This window comes from Sinocyclocheilus rhinocerous, unplaced genomic scaffold (genome assembly GCF_001515625.1).
Source record: "Sinocyclocheilus rhinocerous isolate Xijiao unplaced genomic scaffold, SAMN03320098_v1.1 scaffold29, whole genome shotgun sequence".
Taxonomy (NCBI): domain Eukaryota; kingdom Metazoa; phylum Chordata; class Actinopteri; order Cypriniformes; family Cyprinidae; genus Sinocyclocheilus; species Sinocyclocheilus rhinocerous.
The window spans coordinates 37,771-60,208 of NW_015653021.1; the positions used below are offsets into that span (position 1 = coordinate 37,771).

The following is a 22,438-nucleotide window of genomic DNA, read 5'->3' on the forward strand; positions in this document are numbered from 1 at the left end:
AAACAACGGCGATCCGATGAGTTTGAAAATCGTGCAGTGTGAACTCGGCATTAGGTCTGCGTGCATTACTCAATACAAAGTACGCAAATTTCGGACTTGCATCCTCGGTAGTTCGGACTTTGCGAGTTCGACATGGGAGTGTGAACTCCTGCTGACGGGACGACGCAAGTCCGGTAATTCTGCAAACAGCAGCGTACTTGATAACGTCAGTCAGCTCGCCTTGGCTACTGCAGTTTTCCTCACTGTATTTACAATAAGACGAAATATGATATCAAACACCACTGCCTCCTTTCGTTTTCATTTAAACATATTAATAGCCGCAGAAATGTAGTTCAGGGAATGTATATAGCCTACATTACAATGAAACGAAATATTATATCAAACAGTATTGCCTCTTTTATTTTCATTTTAACATATTAATAGATTAATAGATTAATAGAATAAAAACCAAAGATTACCTGTTAGATTTACCCAAACCGAATTATATCTTATGTTTAACCACTAAAGAGACATCAGAGCCAGCGGCAAATGTCAGAAGGACTAGCCGAGTTGAGGCTGCTCTCGTCGGGAAACATGAGCACTGAGCGCCCGCTGATCGCGTGGAGCTCACGTCTCCGAAATCGGCGAAACACATTTTTAAATAGGCACTGTCTTCATAAATAAACCGCAGATTTGAGTTTTGAACAACTACATTCTCGCATGAAATACTTTTAAAAATACATTTCATGACACAATAACAGTAATATTTTGAAAATTATCCGAATAAATGGTGGCTGAAATACAATGCTGCGTGAACACAACCAATCAGCATGTAAGGAAAACCTGTTTTGTTATACGATTTAATTTGAATATACATTACTTAAATGTAAATAAAATGATAAAGAATACAATTTTAAAAAGTTAAAACCATTTTTACATTTTCTGTGAGCGTTTGTTATTTTATTATTCTGCTTTATTATTAGCATGTTGTTAGGTGGTTTCACCTAACATGGTAAAATAAAAAAATCACTTCAGGTCTCTATAACAGCCTCAAATATGGCTCAGGTCCCACCTTCAATGTAAGCCTATGGGTTTCTGTCTCCCATTTATTATATACTTGCCCAGAATCATATGCCTGATTGCTTAGTAATAGCACATCTCACTTTTACAAACTGCACATTGGTAACATGTTGGATTTTAATCTTAAGTACAGTATCAGGTAAGTGAACAGCATGAATGTGTATGCTATAATATATATTGCTATCTCACAAAATGTTTAAAATATTGTGACCTACATTTTTATTTATATTGCCCCTTGTGCCAGCTGAAGCTACAGTCATTTTTTTTTTAAGACAAGCTAAAATGGTAAAGGAATGTCTTAATTTAATTTATTAGCAAAGAGACTTCATGTCATGGCATTGATTCATCAGTTCAGTTCACCAAGAGTGGTGCTTGGCATCCAGCCTAGTTCTGCTGTGCAGGTGATGGGGGTTTAGGGAGCAGGAATGTGTGTGTGCATGTGTGTGTGTGTGTGTGTGTGTGAAGTGCGTATAATATCTCACCATCTGTTTTGAGAGCCAGAGGCGTCGGTGGGCTCAGGACCCTGGCGTTGGTCACAGTGTTCTTCACTTGGCACACGTAGCTGCCCACGTCCGAGGGCTGCACCTTGGAGATATACAGATTTCCCGTTTCCTGCGAGATGAATCGCCGGCTGTCCTCTGCCACGAACGAGGGAAGCTCATTGAACACCCAGCTGTAGATGATCTCTGCCGGGGCAGAAGGAGAGCAAGCAGATGAGCTGCGAGAACAACGCACATGTCCCTAAGGAAACCCCTGTCTGAATCTGCATTGTAGCACGCTGACCTTGTCAGAGCGAGGGCTCATAGGAGGAGGAGTCTGGGAGCTGATGTGTAGGTGATATGGATTAATTCACTGCTCTCTACTACAGTGTTCAGGGCAATCATAACCAGCATGTTATAAAAATGTACAGAGATACGGTTTCATGTTTGCATACTGTACCGAACTGCATTGGAATGAGGAAAGTAACCCTTGTGTCCAGACAATACACAATAAAGCAGAAAACAATAAATCAAATCTCTTCTATGCTAATTTTTGTTCTGACCCAAGTCCATCTTAAATTAATTCCAAGAACATAGTTTAAGGAGCTTGGGCTGAACTCAAATCAGATGGTTTCAACTTTTTATAGACAAGATGGTCTCAGACTTCGACTTCGACCCTGCTTTTTGTTCCATCACATTTACACCATTTGACCGCAAGGCACCACCCAAAATGTCTCCATAACCAATCACAATATTAAAAATTATAGTTCTGAAGTTGGAAAAAAAAAGTCAAGACATGCAATCATTATGTTTTCGTGATCAATCATTACTGTCACTTCCGAGTACTCGGGCACATTTCTTATTCCATACAGATACGCAGAGGAATAAAGTATTCTTTATCATGTCACATTGAGCTAGAAACCAAATGACAAAAGACAGGCTGTCAACAGAACAAAATTATGTGTGTATTTCTGTAACTCTGAAGCAGTCATATTATGCCATATAAATCCAGGAGATATGAGAGAGCGGATTACTACTCTGATCTCACACTGTTTGCCTTATGTCGACTATATCGTAGTCACATAGACTTTCTCACTGCAGAACAGGAGAAAAGAAAGAGAGAGATAAACTTCCTTGTGGTCCAAATTAATTTCCCCAAGACCAATTTATTCACCAACTAATTAAAGTATGAATTTCATAGACCATTGATTTCTTTTGCATAGTAAATACAGGTGCCGCGCTCCCGTTGATTAATCACTGAAGGATTGCCACTCTTTAAAGAGATTCCAGTTCAATTTTTCATACACAAGGGCTAATGTCACCTGAGTAAACAATGAATATTTATCTCATAAATAAAATTCTAAAGGACTCTCATGAAAGGCGTCCTCATAAAGCATCAAACAATATAAATCACAATATTTCTAGCTGACGGCCTCAGTGCCTGAGGCTTCTGATACTGTTTTTTGAGTTTATGCACTGGGTTTGCACAAAGACTTACAACTGTCAACGACTGAGGAAAGGTGAAGTTATTGTCCAAGAGGCACTGAATAGGAATGTAATGAAAATTCATGATGACTATGATCGGAATAGTACAGTAGTGGTTTATTTTTGCAGTATGAAGTACAATTAATTTTGCATGTTTATAAAGTAACAGGCATGTGTGGCTAAAATACATTTCCCATAATTCTCCATTTCATTATGAGAATGCTTAAATACACAGAAGGAGCACTATTACACACATAATTAGCATCATTTGTTTTTACTAGCTCAACATATGCTTCCTGTTTTACCGGAATGTGAAAAAGAGAGAAAGAAATCAGCCTTTGTGTTTATTTTATTCCAGCCAAAATCGCACATCACGTCATAAATGTAATTTCCGACCACGCACTGTTGGACATTCCCAGAAGAACCTGAAAATGGCATTTAAATGGAGCAAAGATAAGAGTACATACTCATTTTTATTTCTAGTGTAACGTCAGCGCTCCACACATTCATCAAGGTCAGGAACCAAAAACGCCTCCTCTACACTTTGAGTGGTGAAGCAACAGAGATCGTATTGAGAGTAATATCCTGTTTACATCTCAGTGATCTCAAATTATTTTCAATTACTTTCAGTTTTAAAGTCATCTACCCTTATTAATGTGGATGAAACCTCCTACGAGCAATTCAGGCAAATGAAAGACAAATTAACCTCAAAGCCGTCCTACGAGTCCTAAAATAAATTCCCTGCAGTTCTTCCCATTCCACACATATCAAATCCAAACTGCTAATCTTCCAAGCAAACATTTAATAGTTCCCGCTCATAACCGAATGATGTTCGAAACAGGTCTTACAGTCGATGTGTTAATGTAAAAAGTTAAAATAAAAAGTTCAAACGGAACAAATAAAGTTGCATGCTTATTGGTTGATTTTTGTTCGCTGTCAGTTCTAATTCATACACTTACTTAACCACTTACTAATTTTAATTTATTTATGTGAAATTTTTGTGTTGTAAAGAAATTAATGTATATACACAATTTACATTTATCTACAAAACTGTCAAGCATTTAAGAAGAACCAACGCATATATTCAGTCCAGACTTCTGATACAGCATAACATTTACATCATGGTTCACAATAAAATGCTTGCTATTGCTAAATGTATGCTTATGTGTTCAGATTCTTAAAGCCTGGTGCCCCTCAGAAGGTTCGCAGCTCTGTGCCTGATGGGAAATCATTATTGGCATTTAAAGACAAATCATTCTGTGACCTCGTAGCCAATGAATGATGTTAATTTTCTTCACATCAGCTTTCCGCGCTAGTCAAACAATTGCAGAAAATCAATAGACTAAAAACAGCCTTGTCTCATGTAAATAGGTTGCTCGGATCCTTAGTTATGGTACAATGCTACAGCTCTACTTCCTACACACTCTTGAAGAGCGCACAATAATTTACCATAACATATGAAGTAGCAGTAAAAGTTTGGACACACTGGACTGGGTTTATGTTTCTCATGAACCCAAAAGCATTTTAAAATAAAGGCGTAATGCTTAAATAAAGGACATCAGTTATGCAGAAAACATAAACTAGCAACATACTTTAAAACCGTCATTATATATATATATATATATATATATATATATATATATACAGTATCTCACAAAAGTGAGTACACCCCTCACTTTTCAGCAACCATTTTAGTATATCTTCTCAAGGGACAATACTATAGAAATTAAACTTGGATATATTTTAGAGTAGTCAATGTGCTGCTTGTATAGCAGTACAGATTTACTGTCCTCTGAAAATAACTCAACATACAGCCATTATTGTCAAAATAGCTGGCAACAAAAGTGAGTACACCCTAAGTGATAACAGCTGTATGTCGTTTAACCATGCAAAGCCACATGTCCTATTCATCATGTTCATGTTTTTGTCTGCTTGACAGGACCATACAAATTTGTGTATCTTGTATTAGAGCAGTTAAAATTTGGTGTTTTGAGTACAATTCTCTCATACTGACCACTGGATGTTCAACATGGCACCTCATGGCAAAGAACTCTCTGAGGATTTGAGAATTAGAATTGTTGCTCTCCACAAAGATGGCCTATGCTATAAGAAGATCTGTAACACCCTTAAACTGAGTTGCAGTACAGTGGTCAGGGTCATACAGAGGCTTTCTAAGACAAGTTCCACTCGGAACAGGCCTCGCAAGGGTCGATCAAAGAAGTTGAGTCCTCGTGCTGTGCGTCAGGTACAGAAGCTGGCTTCAAAAAACAGACGCATGAGTGCTGCCAGCATTGCTTTAGAGGTTGCAGAAGCGGGAGGTCAGCTTGTCAGTGCTCAAACCATACGCCGCACACTGCAACAAGTCAGTTTGCATGGCCGTCATCCCAGAAGGAAGCCTCTTCTAAAGCTGGCTCACAAGAAAGCCCGCAAACAGTTTGCTGAAGACAACCTGTCCAAGAGCATGAATTACTGGAACCATGTCCTGTGGTCTGATGAGACTAAGATTGTTTGGCTCAGATGGTGTCCAGCATGTGTGGCGACGCCAATGGCAGACATTTAGGCCAAAGTGAGCAAAGATAAAAATCTTTGTCATCATTTTATCTTTGTTATTAGAAAATAGGAACAAATATATACATTACAAATACACATAATATACAAATAAAACAAACACATTTTTCAGGTACAGTATTTAGCAGTTTTTTCGTAGCATATATGTCGCACTGTACAGCCCTGTCATTAGGTCAGATTTAGTTAGACCTATCGGACTGCGTCATCTAGAGTTTCATGCCAGAACTCTGTATATATATATATATATATACATATACATATAACAGGGATCTCCTCCACTTTTCCATTAGAGGACAACTGAGGAGTGAGATTTGAGACAGGCCACTAAAGCGCTCCCTCATTTTGCCTGTGTCTGCGTGAAATAATTGTCTGACTGCGATTTCTTTTCATTTCTAATGATCCGGTAAATTTGAGCCTTGATGCTGATGCTTGTCTGGAAACACACTACATCGACCAGTTGGAGACCGATAGGTTGACACACAAGGACTGTAATTTCCCATGTGGAACAGGAAGCCCAGTCAGTTCTGATGCAGATCACTCTGGCAAAGTCCTTTGATGTTATTCATCGCTATTGTCCTGAAGAAAACAGACAGCACCATGACACTGGATTTGGACGGATGCATCAAATAGTGTTTCTTCTCAAAGTTCACCAGGGAGGGCACAACAGAAATCAATCACACTTTGCGTTTGCAGAGTTATAAAATAATGGCATTATGATTATCAGATGACACATGTTAAGGAGAGCCGGGCTGAACTAAGTGAAACAGAGCTGCCGATGATATCCACCAAACATAAAGATATCCAACGAGGGAAGGGGTGGGAAGAGATAAGGACTAAGCTGAAACTGTGTCAGCATAGGCCGGGATTTATTTAGCTCAGAATGGAGTGTTTGGTGAATTTAGACCTGCACTAATATCACTGAAGCTCTCTCTCGGCTTCTTATCGTGGTGTAAACAGTAATGGTCACGCTCACGCTTGTATGGTGCAATAATGACCTCTGTTTGTTTGCAGTCTCACATCTGGACATAGTCCAACATGGTTAGGAAAGATGTGACGGTCAAGATGTCAAATGTTTTTGAAGTAACATCAGACCACTATACTAACAGGGATTAAATAGGATGAGATTTTGCAATGCTGTTATTTTTCCAGTTATAAATTAACAGTTCACCCTGAAGTTAATTATTTTATGAAAAGTCATGTTTTTTTGTCTTTTTATAGTGCATTTCATCCTTTTTTGAACTTGATATCCGTTACCATGAAATGCACTATGCAGAAAAATTGTAAAGAGTGTGTAAAAAAATAAATAAATATGGTAACACTTTACTTACAGCCTTAATGTATAATGCATTATAAAGTAGTTTTAATGTATTAATTATGCTGTCTAATGCACCTTATAATGCATTGTACAATCTCATTAATAATTGTAACCACAGTTAATACATTATAACACTATTTTAAATTATATATAAATATATACATACATATATATATATATATATATATATATAAAACAAAGGTTATTGGAGTATGTTTTAGAGGTATGTTATTTTAGTTTTTCTACTTCACAATTTCACCTTAATTTTAATGTGTTACTTGCAGTTTCTTTGTTTTTGAAATTTACAACATTGTAAAAAATATTTTTTGAAGTTATACTTTTCTTATTAATAGTATTATTCTTGTAAAATTGAGTACATTTTACAAGAAAATACTTTTTAAATACCATTTTAGTCCTTCTACTTCAAAATGCCACTGTTAATTCTATGTGTTACTTGCGGTTTCTTTGTAATAGTTTTTGAAATTTACTACACTGTAAAAATATTTTTTTTCTGAGCTGTAAATAAATATTGTTGGAATACATTTTACATGGAAATAATATTTCAGTCTACTTCAAATTCAGTGTAATACTTGTAATTTCTTTGTAAAAAAAAAAGAAGACACAAATTCTGAGTGAAAACTGTTTCAAAGTAAATGCTCAATGCATGAAAAATAGCAGCATACAGTTTTAATTCAAGCTGAAAGTGAGTAATGAGATTTTTTTAAGTGAACTATCCCTTTAAAACAGTCTTCTTCGTTAAGGGACTGAGCAGACAGGAAGAGAGGAAGCTGTATGAGGTTACTCTGGTTCTCTGGGAGCACTAAATGTTCTAAAAATGGCCACCTTACCACAAACCTTTCATCTGATAGTGCTCGTTCAACTGTCCTGTCTGTATCCTTCTCTTCCATCTCTTTGTCTCACTGCATCCGAGTTCATTTAACCTGCAATTACAGGGACTGGTGCAAGACAAGCAGAAACTGAAAAAAATTACTGAAGAGAGAAAGGTTAGATTAACCTATTGAAAAGACTAGTTCAGATCAGCAAGAGTCCAGGCTGGTTTATGCTGGTCTAGCTTGAACTTAACTCTAACACTGGTTCCGGTTACAAGTATTTTATCTTTCCACGGTCTAGGTGAAATGCTAATAAGATGTAATCTAACAGCACAGTACAACAAAGAGAGAAGCCAAGTGCATGACAAAATGTCTTCTTATTCCTGGTTAGAACAAAAACTAACATGGACAGCTTTACGAGTTTGTCACTTTTGTGTGTCATGTCAATACACGAACACGTTACACTTTTTAACATGTAACGAACATCCAAACACATAGACATAAAATTGCTGTGTGAGTGTATTCAAACAAATGAATGCAAATTATATATTTATGCTCTTTATGCTTACAACATTTTCTATTTTAATATATTTCAAAATATGTATTAATATAATGGTGAAGCTGATTTTCAGCAGCCATTACACTAGTCTTTAGAGTCACAAAATAGCCATTAATAATGTTGAAAGGGATGCACAATATTATATTTTTGCCGATATCCGATATGCCGATTTTTTAAAAATAATTTTGGCCAATATCGATATATATTTGCTTTTGATTTGAAACAACACCAAGTCCCTCCTGTGCAGAGATTATAAACGTATTATTTTTAATCTTGGTTAGTTTTGAGCAAAAACGTATTTGTTAAAACTAATAAACATTATCAAAGTTATTTTATTTTTTAATGAGAGTACACTGCAAACTTTGAAAATAACTATAATAAAATCAATCTCTGCTGTTTTTTTATTTATTTATTTATTCTTTAGACAGATGCAATTGAAACCTTAACATTTTAATTGTGGGTTTAACATTAATAGATGGTCTAAAACAAAAGAGCTAAAAATCAAGACCAAAATTCTAAAAATATTTTACAGCTCCTTGTTTTTAAGTTCCCCTTCAGGAATCTATCGCTATCTCTAGGGTGGGGACACACGCAATTTGTGCGTCGTCTGTTTGGGAGCGGAGCATGCACGGGCAGCTCTCGAGGGGGCTGCCTGCCATGACTGTGAGCTTCTTCCGCTCCGTGTGCTCTGCTCCCGCCTGGACGTCTTCGATGAAAGCGGCCAGGTTCGCGATCCTGCTGGGTCTGGCCCCGCTGTTGCTGAGGCACAGCAGCAGCTGTTATTGTAGGGATCGCAAGTAGATTTAGCGGAGGGATCCGAGACAGGCTCGTCCTTATCTCGGTCCCCACCTGCTAGATCCACGGCCCCTCTCAGGGATCGGAAGCCTGCCCCGTGGTTTCTTCCTCCCGGAGAGAGGGCCAGGCGCTTCATCTATCTTCCTCGGAGGAGGTTGATGTGATGAGCGTCGACACGGAGGAGACTGCGGACTCGTCACCGCAGTCCCTCGCGTATGAGGAGCTCGTGGAGGTTGTGACTCGTGCTGTAGCCAAACTGAACGTCGAATGGCCAGCCGAGAAAGAGGAAGCTGTGGTCTAGCTTTAAGGAAGATGTTTCCTTAAAGCTAGATCACAGCCTTCACAACAGGGCCTTCCATTTTCCCCTATCTCCATTCTGAAGTCATGAGATCATGGGATAAACCATATTTGTCCCGATTCTCCAGCCCTACAGTATCCAATTACTCTAACATCACAAGGCTGAATGAGAAGGGATATGGGGAGATGCCGGCAGTGGAGCAGACGCTCGCGAGCTCTCTCTCCCCGTCCTCAGCATCATCCCTGAAGGCCCCGAAGCTTCCTGCCAGGCCAGTAAAACTGACATCCAGCCTGGTTGGGAAAGCTTATACGGCGGCAAAAAGACCTAGATGATAGGGAGGAAGAGGAATCCGAGCAGTCTACATTCCTAGGCATCTCAATCAGGGAGCAGACATCCTGTCGAGACAGCGGGTGAGGCCCGGGGAATGGAGGCTCCACTCAGAAGTGGTGGACCTCCTTTGGAGGGAGTTTGGCCAGGCGGAAGTGGATCTATTCACGTCGCAGGACACGACACACTGTCCGCTCTTGTTCCCCCCCGCTTGGGCTGGATGCCATGGTACAGAAGTGGCCGAGGCTTCTTCTGTACGCATTTCCCCTGATCGCTCTGCTCTCGGGCGTTCTGGAGAGAGTACGCCGGAACGGGGTCCATCTGCTGCTAGTAGCCCTGTTCTGGTCGGCCCGAGTATGGTTCTCAGACCTTGTGTCCCTCCTCGACGGCTCTATGCTGGAGATTCCGATCAGGAGGAACCTCCTCTCTCAGGCGGGGGCACTATTCTTCACCCCCGTCCGGAGTTATGGAAGTTGTGGGCGTGGCCCCTAAGGGGGCACAGCTCATAGCATCCGGTCTCTCAACGGAGGTTGTTGAGACCATACTCCAGTCCAGAGCTCCCGCCACAAGGAAACTGTACACCTTGAAGTGGAAGCTTTTCACTTCTTGTTGCGGACAGCGACTGCAAGACCCAGTCAACTGCCCAGTTGGTACAGTTCTGGAGTTTCTGCAGGAGCGTTTCTCCGCAGGGTTATCCCCCTCCATTCTGAAGGTTTACGTGGTGGCCATAGCTGCTTACCATATCCTTCTGGGTGGTCAATCATTAGGGAAGCACCTGTTAGTTACACGTTTCCTCCGTGGCACCTGGAGGCTGAGGCCAGTACAGCGCACCAAGGTGCCCTCGTGGGACCTGGCGGTGGTTCTGGAGGCTCTGTGCAATGCTCCTTTTGAACCCATTGAAGATGTCTCTGACAAGCTACTCACGCTGAAGACAGTCTTCCTCCTTGCTATATCCTCACTGAAGAGGATAGTGGATCTTCAGGCACTCGCAGTGTTGTGCCTGGAGTTCGCCCCGGGCATGGTTAGGGCGTTTCTTTACCCGAGACCCGGGTATGTCCCTAAGGTGCCCACCTCTTAGCCGGGTCTCATAGTACTACAGGGCTTCTGTCCTCCCCCCTTCCAGGAAGCAGGCCAGGAAAGACTCAATCTGCTCTGTCCAGTGCGAGCACTGGACGCTTCCGTTCACAGAGCTGCCCAGTGGCGTAAGGCAGATCAGTTAGATCTTCTTTATGCACCAAGAGCTTGTAACACTCCAAAGAGAAAGGAAAACTTGAAATCGCATCATATGACCCCTTTAATATTTGTGTAGAAACCATGATACCTTTTTCAGGATTCTTTGATAAATAGAGTGTTAAAAAGAAAAGCATTTATTTGAAATATAAACGATTTGTTAACTATTTGTATAAATGCTTTTGCTTATAGCACTACCTTGTGGTTACTTGTCACAAAATTTGGTACACAGCCTCTTGTCCAAAATTTGCAGACATCTAAGCCTACCAAATCTCCTAATTATGAGTCATTCACAGTTGGAATTATTGGCTTCTGAATTTTGATTGTCTGTTGTCTATTTCTGTTGATTTGTCTAATTGATATTTCTAGGATAAGCACATGCACCAAAGAAAATGCAAGCCATATTTCAACTCCTTCATTTAAACAGCTACAGAGCTGTGATGATTCGTTTTGGTTATAGCACCACCTGCACTTGCATTTAAATGGGGCATGAAATGTGCCACTTTCATAGTATGGACCCTACAGTAAGTATGAAATACGGCAGATCAAATCTACTACTGGCATAGAAGATAAATCTATATGACTTGTAATATCCATCTTATAAGTTCTTTGAATATAATATTCCTTTTCATATGCAGCCAGCATCCAAAACAAAATGCATGCTGGTGACCTTTATGCTGCTCTTTTCAACAGGGTATAGAGATGGAGAAAGAACAGAAAGAGAGTACCCACCTGGCGAATGAGGAGGGGGGGCACACATTAGCACAACGCCCTGGCCTTCCCTCACCGAAACAGCTCCTCTCGCCCGACCGCTGAACGCCCCGAGATCTGCAAATACACACATGCAAGCGTGGACTTAGCCAGTGACAGAGTGACACACGGTGGCACAGAGGCAGCTGTTAACCTGCAGATTAAGGGTCTGAGATTGCATGAAAATCGGATAAGCGCTCGCGGCTTGGCTAGATTTAGTATCTGTCACCTGAGGTTTGACCTCTGCGTGAGCTTTCACTTTAACCTGCTCCACACCCCAAACCTGCCTCTTAAATCTCACGTCATGTTTCCCTCCGGACACGACGGCCAAGTGGTAATTAAAACAGGTAACCTTGCTCGAAGCCTTCAATCTTGTGAGTACTTTTAAAATACCGACGAGATGTGGAAAATCATTTTAGTTCACAAAAAGTTGAGAATTGTGGGCAATCATTACAATTTCAAGTCATGTCTGAGGAGAGACGTCGGGTGGTATTTTTAAAATGTAATTTGAGTTAGAACGTAGAGGTGAAGGTTTCCACATGCAGCGGCACTCTGGAAATCACACAGCGCAGGGATGGTTTCATCAGGCTGCAGGAGTCTCACAACTGAGTCGACAGGTGGAGCTACTACAGTTAATCTGTTGAAACAAATTGCATTTGCATAAATTACCATAATTTATCTGCAAACTCTCTGCAAAACACCATGCCATTGTCTGACTGCCCCTTGTAGTGAGTAAAGGTGAGGGGGGTGTAGAGTTACCACAGTATTGCATTTTGACGTTAAGAACAACATTATCATTTTTCATGGTTGCTCTTGCAGGTCATGAGACATAAAGGAGATCTCAGTTACATTTCATTTAAGTACCCAGCTAACAAAAAAAAATTGTGCTAAAAAGGTTTTGTTAATGTACCTATTATTTTATGAACAAACAGTGTTGGGGAAGCTACTCTGAAACTGTAGCTTGAGCAGCTACAAGCTACTCGTAAATTAATGTAGTTAAGCTACATTCAAGCTACCCTTCTGAAAAAGTAGCTAACTACACAACAAGTTACTGTCAAAAAGTAGCTAGCTACATTGAAACTACTTTCAATTTTTTCTTCTTCTTCTTTTTTTTTTTTTTTTACAATAAACATTACAAATAACTAAATAATTATTAATGAATAATTATAATGAAGTTATAAGTAAAATATAATGAGGTTACACGTAAAATATTTGGGGTTTAAAACAACATACTGTAATGCAATCATGATTTCAAAGACTAGGGTGAATTCAGGTTGATTGGGACACTTTTCCAAGCCATTTCAATGACAAAAAGTTTCCCAATCATTTGATTTTGTAAACTATTCGATACACACAATAATAAAATAATGTATAGTTAAATAGTTATTTTAGTTATATTAGTATATTGCTACAAACGTAACTCCAATGTAAGAACAAAAATGTATGCAACTTAAACTGGATAAGGAGGAGTCATAAAATAAGCAGGTTAAACTCACAGCACATGCGGTATTTACTGACTGTGAATGGAGACGTCAATCATCAGCTGCGCGCGTGAACACTGCGCTTTGCGTGAATCCCGCCGCAACCATACTTTGCCAAATGATAAACACATTACTATATCACGATTTTATTTTCTGTTCGATTAGTGTTCATTACAAAGATCACAACAACAGATGTCGGTAATTAACAAATTTAGTTTGTGATCTAGTCAGAAGAAGACGCTGCACTGCTTCAATGCATTACAGGCTCGTGACTCGTCAGAACGCAAAACGGAATTTAGCGTTTAGTCGCGCTACACCGCTACTTGCTGGAAAAAGTAGCTAGCTGCAGGAATAGCTACACTGTTTTAAAAGTAGCGTCGCTACTGTAAAGCTACTTAAAAATGTAGTTAAGCTAGTAGCGTCGCTACTTGTAGCTAGCTACTCCCCAACACTGTGAACAAACAAAACAAAACAAATAAAAAAAAAAACAAAACCAAGACAAAAATCTAAAGTTCTATGAACATTCAATTTTTTTTTTAAGTTTTAAAAACCTTTAAACCTTTAAACCTTATAAGGTATGAATGTATGAACATTTTCTTCTTGGTTATGTGAACATTAGATAAAACATTAATGGAACTGTCCTTTTTATAATTTTTCCAGTATTATGGGAATGTTACTTTTGTATATTCTTTGACTGGCCTACACAAAACAAAACAAGACAAAACAATACAGTACAAAACACAAAACAAAACAAAACAAAACAAAACAACAAAACAAAAACTAACTGTAATAAGTTAAAAATAATAATAATAATAAAATCCATGAATGATGTATAAACAGAGTTATCATGCAAACGTTTTGAGAATTATATTAAAGACCAGATAACTAAAAATTACTGGAGTCTTTTCTCAGGAGACACATCTCAAAGGCAGGAGATAAAGTCTCCATTTAATCTCAAAGCCTTCTAGGAGAAAATATTGAGATATTAAAGATATCTCACTACTGACTTCTTTTCTATGTGAAAAATGTTGAAAGACCTCAAAATCACAAAGACCATAATAATAAAGTCTGCCTTTTAGGGTACAGTTAGAGTGTCAAATATACCATATGTAAGCTTCGATGGAAACAATACATCATATTAATTTATATGCAAATACCACACTGAAACAATTTAAAATAAGGGAAAAGGGGGGTGGAATCAGATTTACATATATCATGAGCATTCAATGACACATGCTCAGGAGCCCTGAAGGTCAATTCAACTCTTAATCTTTAAATTACACTGTTGGTCATTTTGGCTCAGTTTGAGCCTGCACTTAGAACTTACACTTCTCTAAGCTTTTGGTAACAAGGTGCAAATGGAAATTAAACGTTAGCAGCATTTATCGAGGTCAGCAAATCAATAAGTGTCCGAGTTAAGCATCGCTGTGCTGACATATCAACAAATATAATGGCACAACCAGAGTTCGACTGGAATGACACTTAATTTGGCTTAGCGACCACATATGTGCAAGGAACTAAGCAATAACAACTTTTTTTCTAGGCTCTTGAGAGCTTGAAGTACACTACAAGTGCACATTCAATACAATTAAGTACACTTATTTTTCACAAGAGTAAAAACATCGAACAGGTCAATTTTGATCATATGTTGACAAGGAAAAGCTTTGCTCTCCATTGTATCTCGCATGAGATAATAAAGAGATCTCACTTGTTATTCCTTTCTAAGAGCAATGCGAAATTCAGCAACTTTCCGTCAAGAATGGCTGTTCATATAATTATTTATTTTCCCATGTAATTGTATGCACTATGTGAAAGCGTTCCAGCAAGCTTAGGCATGTGGGTAATTAAAATAACAACTTTTTTTCTAGGCTCTTGAGAGCAAAAGCAAGTGATAAACAGCTTTTGCTAATTAAACAACTTTGCTAACAAGACAACTTCTCAGTTATATTTGTTTTGAGCAGTAATTTTTCTGAGATTTACGATGATAAAATTCAGCAACTTTCCATCAAGAATGGCTGTTCATATAATTATTTATTTTCCCATGTAATTGTATGCACTATGTGAAAGCGTTCCAGCAAGCTTAGGCATGTGGGTAATTAATCTTTTTTTTTCTTCTTTCCTCATTGTGGGTTGAGACAGAACAGAAGACAGAGCTTATGGGACAGGAGACGAGCTGTTTCATCTACCCCGGTCATGGGTGGTGTTGATTAGCCCCTTTCAGACTGAAGTCAGGCAGTTTTAATTTCACACAGCAGCAGTGACGTCGGGGGGCCTGGGAGAAACTACCAAGCATGGTAAATTTCTGCATATCAAGCAACACAATCCACACAAATGAGAAACAATATTCGCAATCCACACCCATACTGTGACTACACTACATCTATTCATCAGCTCTGAAAACAAAAGTCATATTGGGTCTAAAGTGAACGTATGAGTAAAAGGCAGACAGGGAAGTGCCAAAAGCAGCAGGCATCTGGTGTGTCCTGACTGAAGGTTTTAAAATATCTAGGATAACATGACTGGTTTTGACACAACAATGCGGTAAATCACTTCTACTGAGCAATAGCTGATCTTTGCCCCTGTCTATTATAACATCTGACAGAACGCTATATTCTCTGGTGGAACGTATGATTTGAAAAGCACAACCTTGACATGTGCTCTGACATAATATATAGACATCTATTTGTGTACAGCATGGCAGAATAAAGCTCACAGGTAAACAAGAAACACCTAGGTTTCAAAGAGTGAAAGAAATACATTACAGAAAGAGAAACATTTCACGAATACTGCCGTAACATATGGCATGCTGTATGTGCTTTACATGGCAAAGTCCAACTGAAACTGCTTTTACAACCTGCTTTTTGTGGATAGATAAAATGGACAAATAACTGAGATAACTTAATAAAACCTTAAATACCTCATATAATAAAAAGTGAAAATAAATCATGGAACTGTTGGAAGCCCAGTGCTCTTCAATTAAAGGAAGCCAAACCAAAGGGCACTACAAACAAACAAAATCACTTTACCCTCATGTTGTGTTCCAGTCATTTGACCCAGAGATTATTTCCTCTTTCTTGAAAATTCTAGTTATTGCATTGTGCTAAAATGTACTGAATTTGCTTACACAGGGTACACAGAGCATCTTCCTTTATTTATTTTTATTTTTATTTATTATTAATTAATATTTTTTTGTTTATAATTTTTGCATTTTTTCTTTTGGTGTTCTTGGTCAAAAAATTAGAAGTCTCTTGTTATAATGCCTAGTTATTTCCTGAAACTCTAGATAACACATGCTGGTGGATTCTTAACGTAACTGATGATATTCACAGCATTAAACAACTTGGTACAAGCTGATTGGTTGCTTGCTGCTTTACATTTAAATGGCTGGTTAGCATCCACTTGAGCATTTTACAGCGTGCTTTCAGAGTTCCTCTGAAACCCCCCACTTCCCCAGCTCCACCTGTATAGATCTGCAACGGGATATTTTACATGCTATTTGTGCAGCGGCAGGATGTCATAAAATACTCACAGCACCATATCGCCTTATTGGCAGTAGCAAGTTCCCGTACTTGCTTGCAGCAGCAGCAGCAGCAATAATCTACAACTACAGCAACAGCCAACAGCAGCAGCAATTCAGCAGCAGCAGCGTAGCAGATCTATTCCGCCAAGACAGTAACATTGTCATATACAGTACATTACCATGCTAAAATCGTCCAAGAGTTGTCATGATAGAACTATATTATTGCCAAATATTGGATTCAGTTAAAAAATAAAAAAAAATTGGTAAAGAATTCACAGCACAGGGTTAAAATAAAATAAAATAAAAAAAACAGAATGCTTTTTATTTTATTTCTTTCAATGCAATATGTGACCTGTGCTGGCAAAATGAGTCACAATGAGCACATTTTCAAAAAAATGAGTTATTTTTATTTGCACATTCCCAATTAAAATACCTTCAAGATGATATATGAGTTGTTAGAATTGGACAAAAAATGACTCAGCTACACCTGTTTGAACTCGATAGAGTCAGCAAAGTCAATTTTGAGAAAAATCGAGTTGAAGTTTTCTGAAGGTTCCAAAGCAAAGTCACCTAGCAATGTTGCATCTTTTCCTCCAATTATTTTCTTAATGAAAGTAAGAAAAACTAATAATCAACTGCAAAAACCACTTCAGTGTGCTCATTACAAATTTTTTTTATTAAAACAATTTATTATTAAAAATACAAAAGCAGTTCAATCAAGTGCAGCGAGTGATTCCCTTTTTTCTTTTATTGTTTGATTAACATTAATGCGACAGACGGCCTATATTATGACTTACTGTAATACATGGATCTAATATAATGTTACACATCTGATGTTTTTCTCCAAAAATTCCCTAAACGTTCACTTAAGACATAACAGATGAATTGCGTGAATAGCCTACTTAAATACTGTAATTCTGTGTATGTGTGTATATTTATTGGGATTGCGCACCGTCAATGTCGTCTTTATGCTTGTGCTTCGGAAGACAGTCAGCATGAGAAGCGAGCAGAGAAAAGGTACTCTAATAAAATGTACAAATAAAGATCATTTTAGATGTTTAATTACTATTTGGAGCATTGGGATCGCTAGATGAGGGCTTAATATACACATTTTTGTGAAAACCTCAAATTTGACCAAAAACAGCATTTTTCCGTTTTTATTTTATTTATTTTTTTGCCTGTAGCTCAAAATTAGCCTGTGCGCATTCCAAATCATTTTGCAAGCACGCGTCACATATTAATAATTTAATATTATTAGGTAAAACATCAACAATTCCTAATGATTTAAACAAAAACAAGAAAAAATGGACCCATTTTATATTGTGTATAATAACATTTAATTAATAATTTAATATAATGTACATATTTTGTACATACATGTTTTCGTATTGTACATATATTTAAAAAAATGCATGCAATTACATTAATTGCTTTAATTTGATAGTCCACTTTAGACATTCTACTAACTATGAGTAACTTTGCAACTACATGTCAAGTACTAGTCATTAGAGTATCAATAGTCTGCTTAATCTCAATATATTTTGGTAGTCCTCCAACAGATATTCTGACGTAATTGGAAGTATAATAGTATAATAATCTGAAGTAATTTAGCAAGAACTTTTCTACTTATTCTTCTAACCGTAACCTAACAGTCTGCTAATACTCTGAGAGTTAGTTGACATGTAGTTGCAAAGTTACTAACCTTAATGTTGTTGTTGGTTTTTTTTGGACATATGGACATGAGGACACCTAACGCCAAGATCTAATGGCCTGCTTCACCATCTGGCTTCCTGCCCTAATAAAAAAAAACCTTTAAGTTTACTTTGCCCTAGATTCTGGTTTTACTGTGCGATTCATCAGTGCATGTTATACTAATGTGATACTTCATGTCATTTATTCATTTCCAAACTGAAATGTCTTGTCTCAAATCTGAAAACAACAAATGTAAATGATTTACCAAGGCTCTTAACACATATGCTGGCTCTGAAATTATTGTGAAGCTTTTGCATGCATTTTTATTCATCATTTCAATGTGTAACCATGAAAATACTTCTACTGAGCAATAGCTGATCTTTGCCCCTGTCTATTATAACATCTGACAGAACGCTATATTCTCTGGTGGAACGTATGATTTGAAAAGCACAACCTTGACATGTGCTCTGACATAATATATAGACATCTATTTGTGTACAGCATGGCAGAATAAAGCTCACAGGTAAACAAGAAACACCTAGGTTTCAAAGAGTGAAAGAAATACATTACAGAAAGAGAAACATTTCACGAATACTGCCGTAACATATGGCATGCTGTATGTGCTTTACATGGCAAAGTCCAACTTAAACTGCTTTTACAACCTGCTTTTTGTGGATAGATAAAATGGACAAATAACTGAGATAACTTAATAAAACCTTAAATACCTCATATAATAAAAAGTGAAAATAAATCATGGAACTGTTGGAAGCCCAGTGCTCTTCAATTAAAGGAAGCCAAACCAAAGGGCACTACAAACAAACAAAATCACTTTACCCTCATGTTGTGTTCCAGTCATTTGACCCAGAGATTATTTCCTCTTTCTTGAAAATTCTAGTTATTGCATTGTGCTAAAATGTACTGAATTTGCTTACACAGGGTACACAGAGCATCTTCCTTTATTTATTTTTATTTTTATTTATTATTAATTAATATTTTTTTGTTTATAATTTTTGCATTTTTTCTTTTGGTGTTCTTGGTCAAAAAATTAGAAGTCTCTTGTTATAATGCCTAGTTATTTCCTGAAACTCTAGATAACACATGCTGGTGGATTCTTAACGTAACTGATGATATTCACAGCATTAAACAACTTGGTACAAGCTGATTGGTTGCTTGCTGCTTTACATTTAAATGGCTGGTTAGCATCCACTTGAGCATTTTACAGCGTGCTTTCAGAGTTCCTCTGAAACCCCCCACTTCCCCAGCTCCACCTGTATAGATCTGCAACGGGATATTTTACATGCTATTTGTGCAGCGGCAGGATGTCATAAAATACTCACAGCACCATATCGCCTTATTGGCAGTAGCAAGTTCCCGTACTTGCTTGCAGCAGCAGCAGCAGCAATAATCTACAACTACAGCAACAGCCAACAGCAGCAGCAATTCAGCAGCAGCAGCGTAGCAGATCTATTCCGCCAAGACAGTAACATTGTCATATACAGTACATTACCATGCTAAAATCGTCCAAGAGTTGTCATGATAGAACTATATTATTGCCAAATATTGGATTCAGTTAAAAAATAAAAAAAAATTGGTAAAGAATTCACAGCACAGGGTTAAAATAAAATAAAATAAAAAAAACAGAATGCTTTTTATTTTATTTCTTTCAATGCAATATGTGACCTGTGCTGGCAAAATGAGTCACAATGAGCACATTTTCAAAAAAATGAGTTATTTTTATTTGCACATTCCCAATTAAAATACCTTCAAGATGATATATGAGTTGTTAGAATTGGACAAAAAATGACTCAGCTACACCTGTTTGAACTCGATAGAGTCAGCAAAGTCAATTTTGAGAAAAATCGAGTTGAAGTTTTCTGAAGGTTCCAAAGCAAAGTCACCTAGCAATGTTGCATCTTTTCCTCCAATTATTTTCTTAATGAAAGTAAGAAAAACTAATAATCAACTGCAAAAACCACTTCAGTGTGCTCATTACAAATTTTTTTTATTAAAACAATTTATTATTAAAAATACAAAAGCAGTTCAATCAAGTGCAGCGAGTGATTCCCTTTTTTCTTTTATTGTTTGATTAACATTAATGCGACAGACGGCCTATATTATGACTTACTGTAATACATGGATCTAATATAATGTTACACATCTGATGTTTTTCTCCAAAAATTCCCTAAACGTTCACTTAAGACATAACAGATGAATTGCGTGAATAGCCTACTTAAATACTGTAATTCTGTGTATGTGTGTATATTTATTGGGATTGCGCACCGTCAATGTCGTCTTTATGCTTGTGCTTCGGAAGACAGTCAGCATGAGAAGCGAGCAGAGAAAAGGTACTCTAATAAAATGTACAAATAAAGATCATTTTAGATGTTTAATTACTATTTGGAGCATTGGGATCGCTAGATGAGGGCTTAATATACACATTTTTGTGAAAACCTCAAATTTGACCAAAAACAGCATTTTTCCGTTTTTATTTTATTTATTTTTTTGCCTGTAGCTCAAAATTAGCCTGTGCGCATTCCAAATCATTTTGCAAGCACGCGTCACATATTAATAATTTAATATTATTAGGTAAAACATCAACAATTCCTAATGATTTAAACAAAAACAAGAAAAAATGGACCCATTTTATATTGTGTATAATAACATTTAATTAATAATTTAATATAATGTACATATTTTGTACATACATGTTTTCGTATTGTACATATATTTAAAAAAATGCATGCAATTACATTAATTGCTTTAATTTGATAGTCCACTTTAGACATTCTACTAACTATGAGTAACTTTGCAACTACATGTCAAGTACTAGTCATTAGAGTATCAATAGTCTGCTTAATCTCAATATATTTTGGTAGTCCTCCAACAGATATTCTGACGTAATTGGAAGTATAATAGTATAATAATCTGAAGTAATTTAGCAAGAACTTTTCTACTTATTCTTCTAACCGTAACCTAACAGTCTGCTAATACTCTGAGAGTTAGTTGACATGTAGTTGCAAAGTTACTAACCTTAATGTTGTTGTTGGTTTTTTTTGGACATATGGACATGAGGACACCTAACGCCAAGATCTAATGGCCTGCTTCACCATCTGGCTTCCTGCCCTAATAAAAAAAAACCTTTAAGTTTACTTTGCCCTAGATTCTGGTTTTACTGTGCGATTCATCAGTGCATGTTATACTAATGTGATACTTCATGTCATTTATTCATTTCCAAACTGAAATGTCTTGTCTCAAATCTGAAAACAACAAATGTAAATGATTTACCAAGGCTCTTAACACATATGCTGGCTCTGAAATTATTGTGAAGCTTTTGCATGCATTTTTATTCATCATTTCAATGTGTAACCATGAAAATTTATATCTTTAGACATGCACAATCACAGACATTCAACACTGCTGCCAACATTGCAAGCAAGCGCCGCATACTTTGTTGAACGCAGTCTAGATTTCCCTTTCATTGTGATTTTGCCATTCAAGTCGAACAGCTTGTGTTTGGCCACTATGTTCCATCATTTGGTCACATAGCATTTTTGGACATTAACTCATAGTCTGCCATTCTTTTGATTCCCCGAAGCACTTTAGCTTTCTCTCTTCATTTGTGCACAGTCAGATACTCCTGCATGAATACAGCCAACCTGCAGAAGATAAGCTTGCCAACCTTTTAATCGTACTGTTAACACTCCCCACTACAGAGAAGCTGTTAATCTGTCACATTTCATGCGCTGCATGGGTTTGAGAGAGCTCTGAAGAGCAAGTGGGCTGTGTGTTAGTTGTGTTTCTGTGTTTTGGAATGAATCTCTTAAAAGAATGAATTCTTCTTGTTCACTTCTGTGCAGAGACTGCTAGTTTTTGTTCACTGAAGTTCTTCATTTTTGAAGAGCTTGACTGCTGCGATTGTTTTTCTTGACTTCAAAGTCTCACTGCAGCACGATCCACTGATAAAATGTGTTCAAGCACAAAAATATCTGAACTAAATAAACTTTTCTCTGTTCTTAGAATATACTTAGAATACACTTAGAAAATAACACC

The 22,438-nt window shown here is 37.5% G+C and overlaps 1 protein-coding gene across 1 annotated transcript in view; it reads right to left on the reverse strand.

Annotated features, from left to right (window-relative positions):
* Positions 1 to 22,438, reverse strand: part of LOC107715547 (contactin-5-like) — a 248,178-nt gene that overhangs the window by 31,418 nt on the left and 194,322 nt on the right. Inside the window, exons 6-7 of the mRNA XM_016521699.1 lie at positions 11,678 to 11,773; positions 1,542 to 1,745 (exon numbers count right to left, since the gene is read on the reverse strand). Of these exons, the coding sequence (XP_016377185.1) occupies positions 1,542 to 1,745; positions 11,678 to 11,773 (300 nt within the window). The remainder of the gene's footprint in view (positions 1 to 1,541; positions 1,746 to 11,677; positions 11,774 to 22,438) is intronic.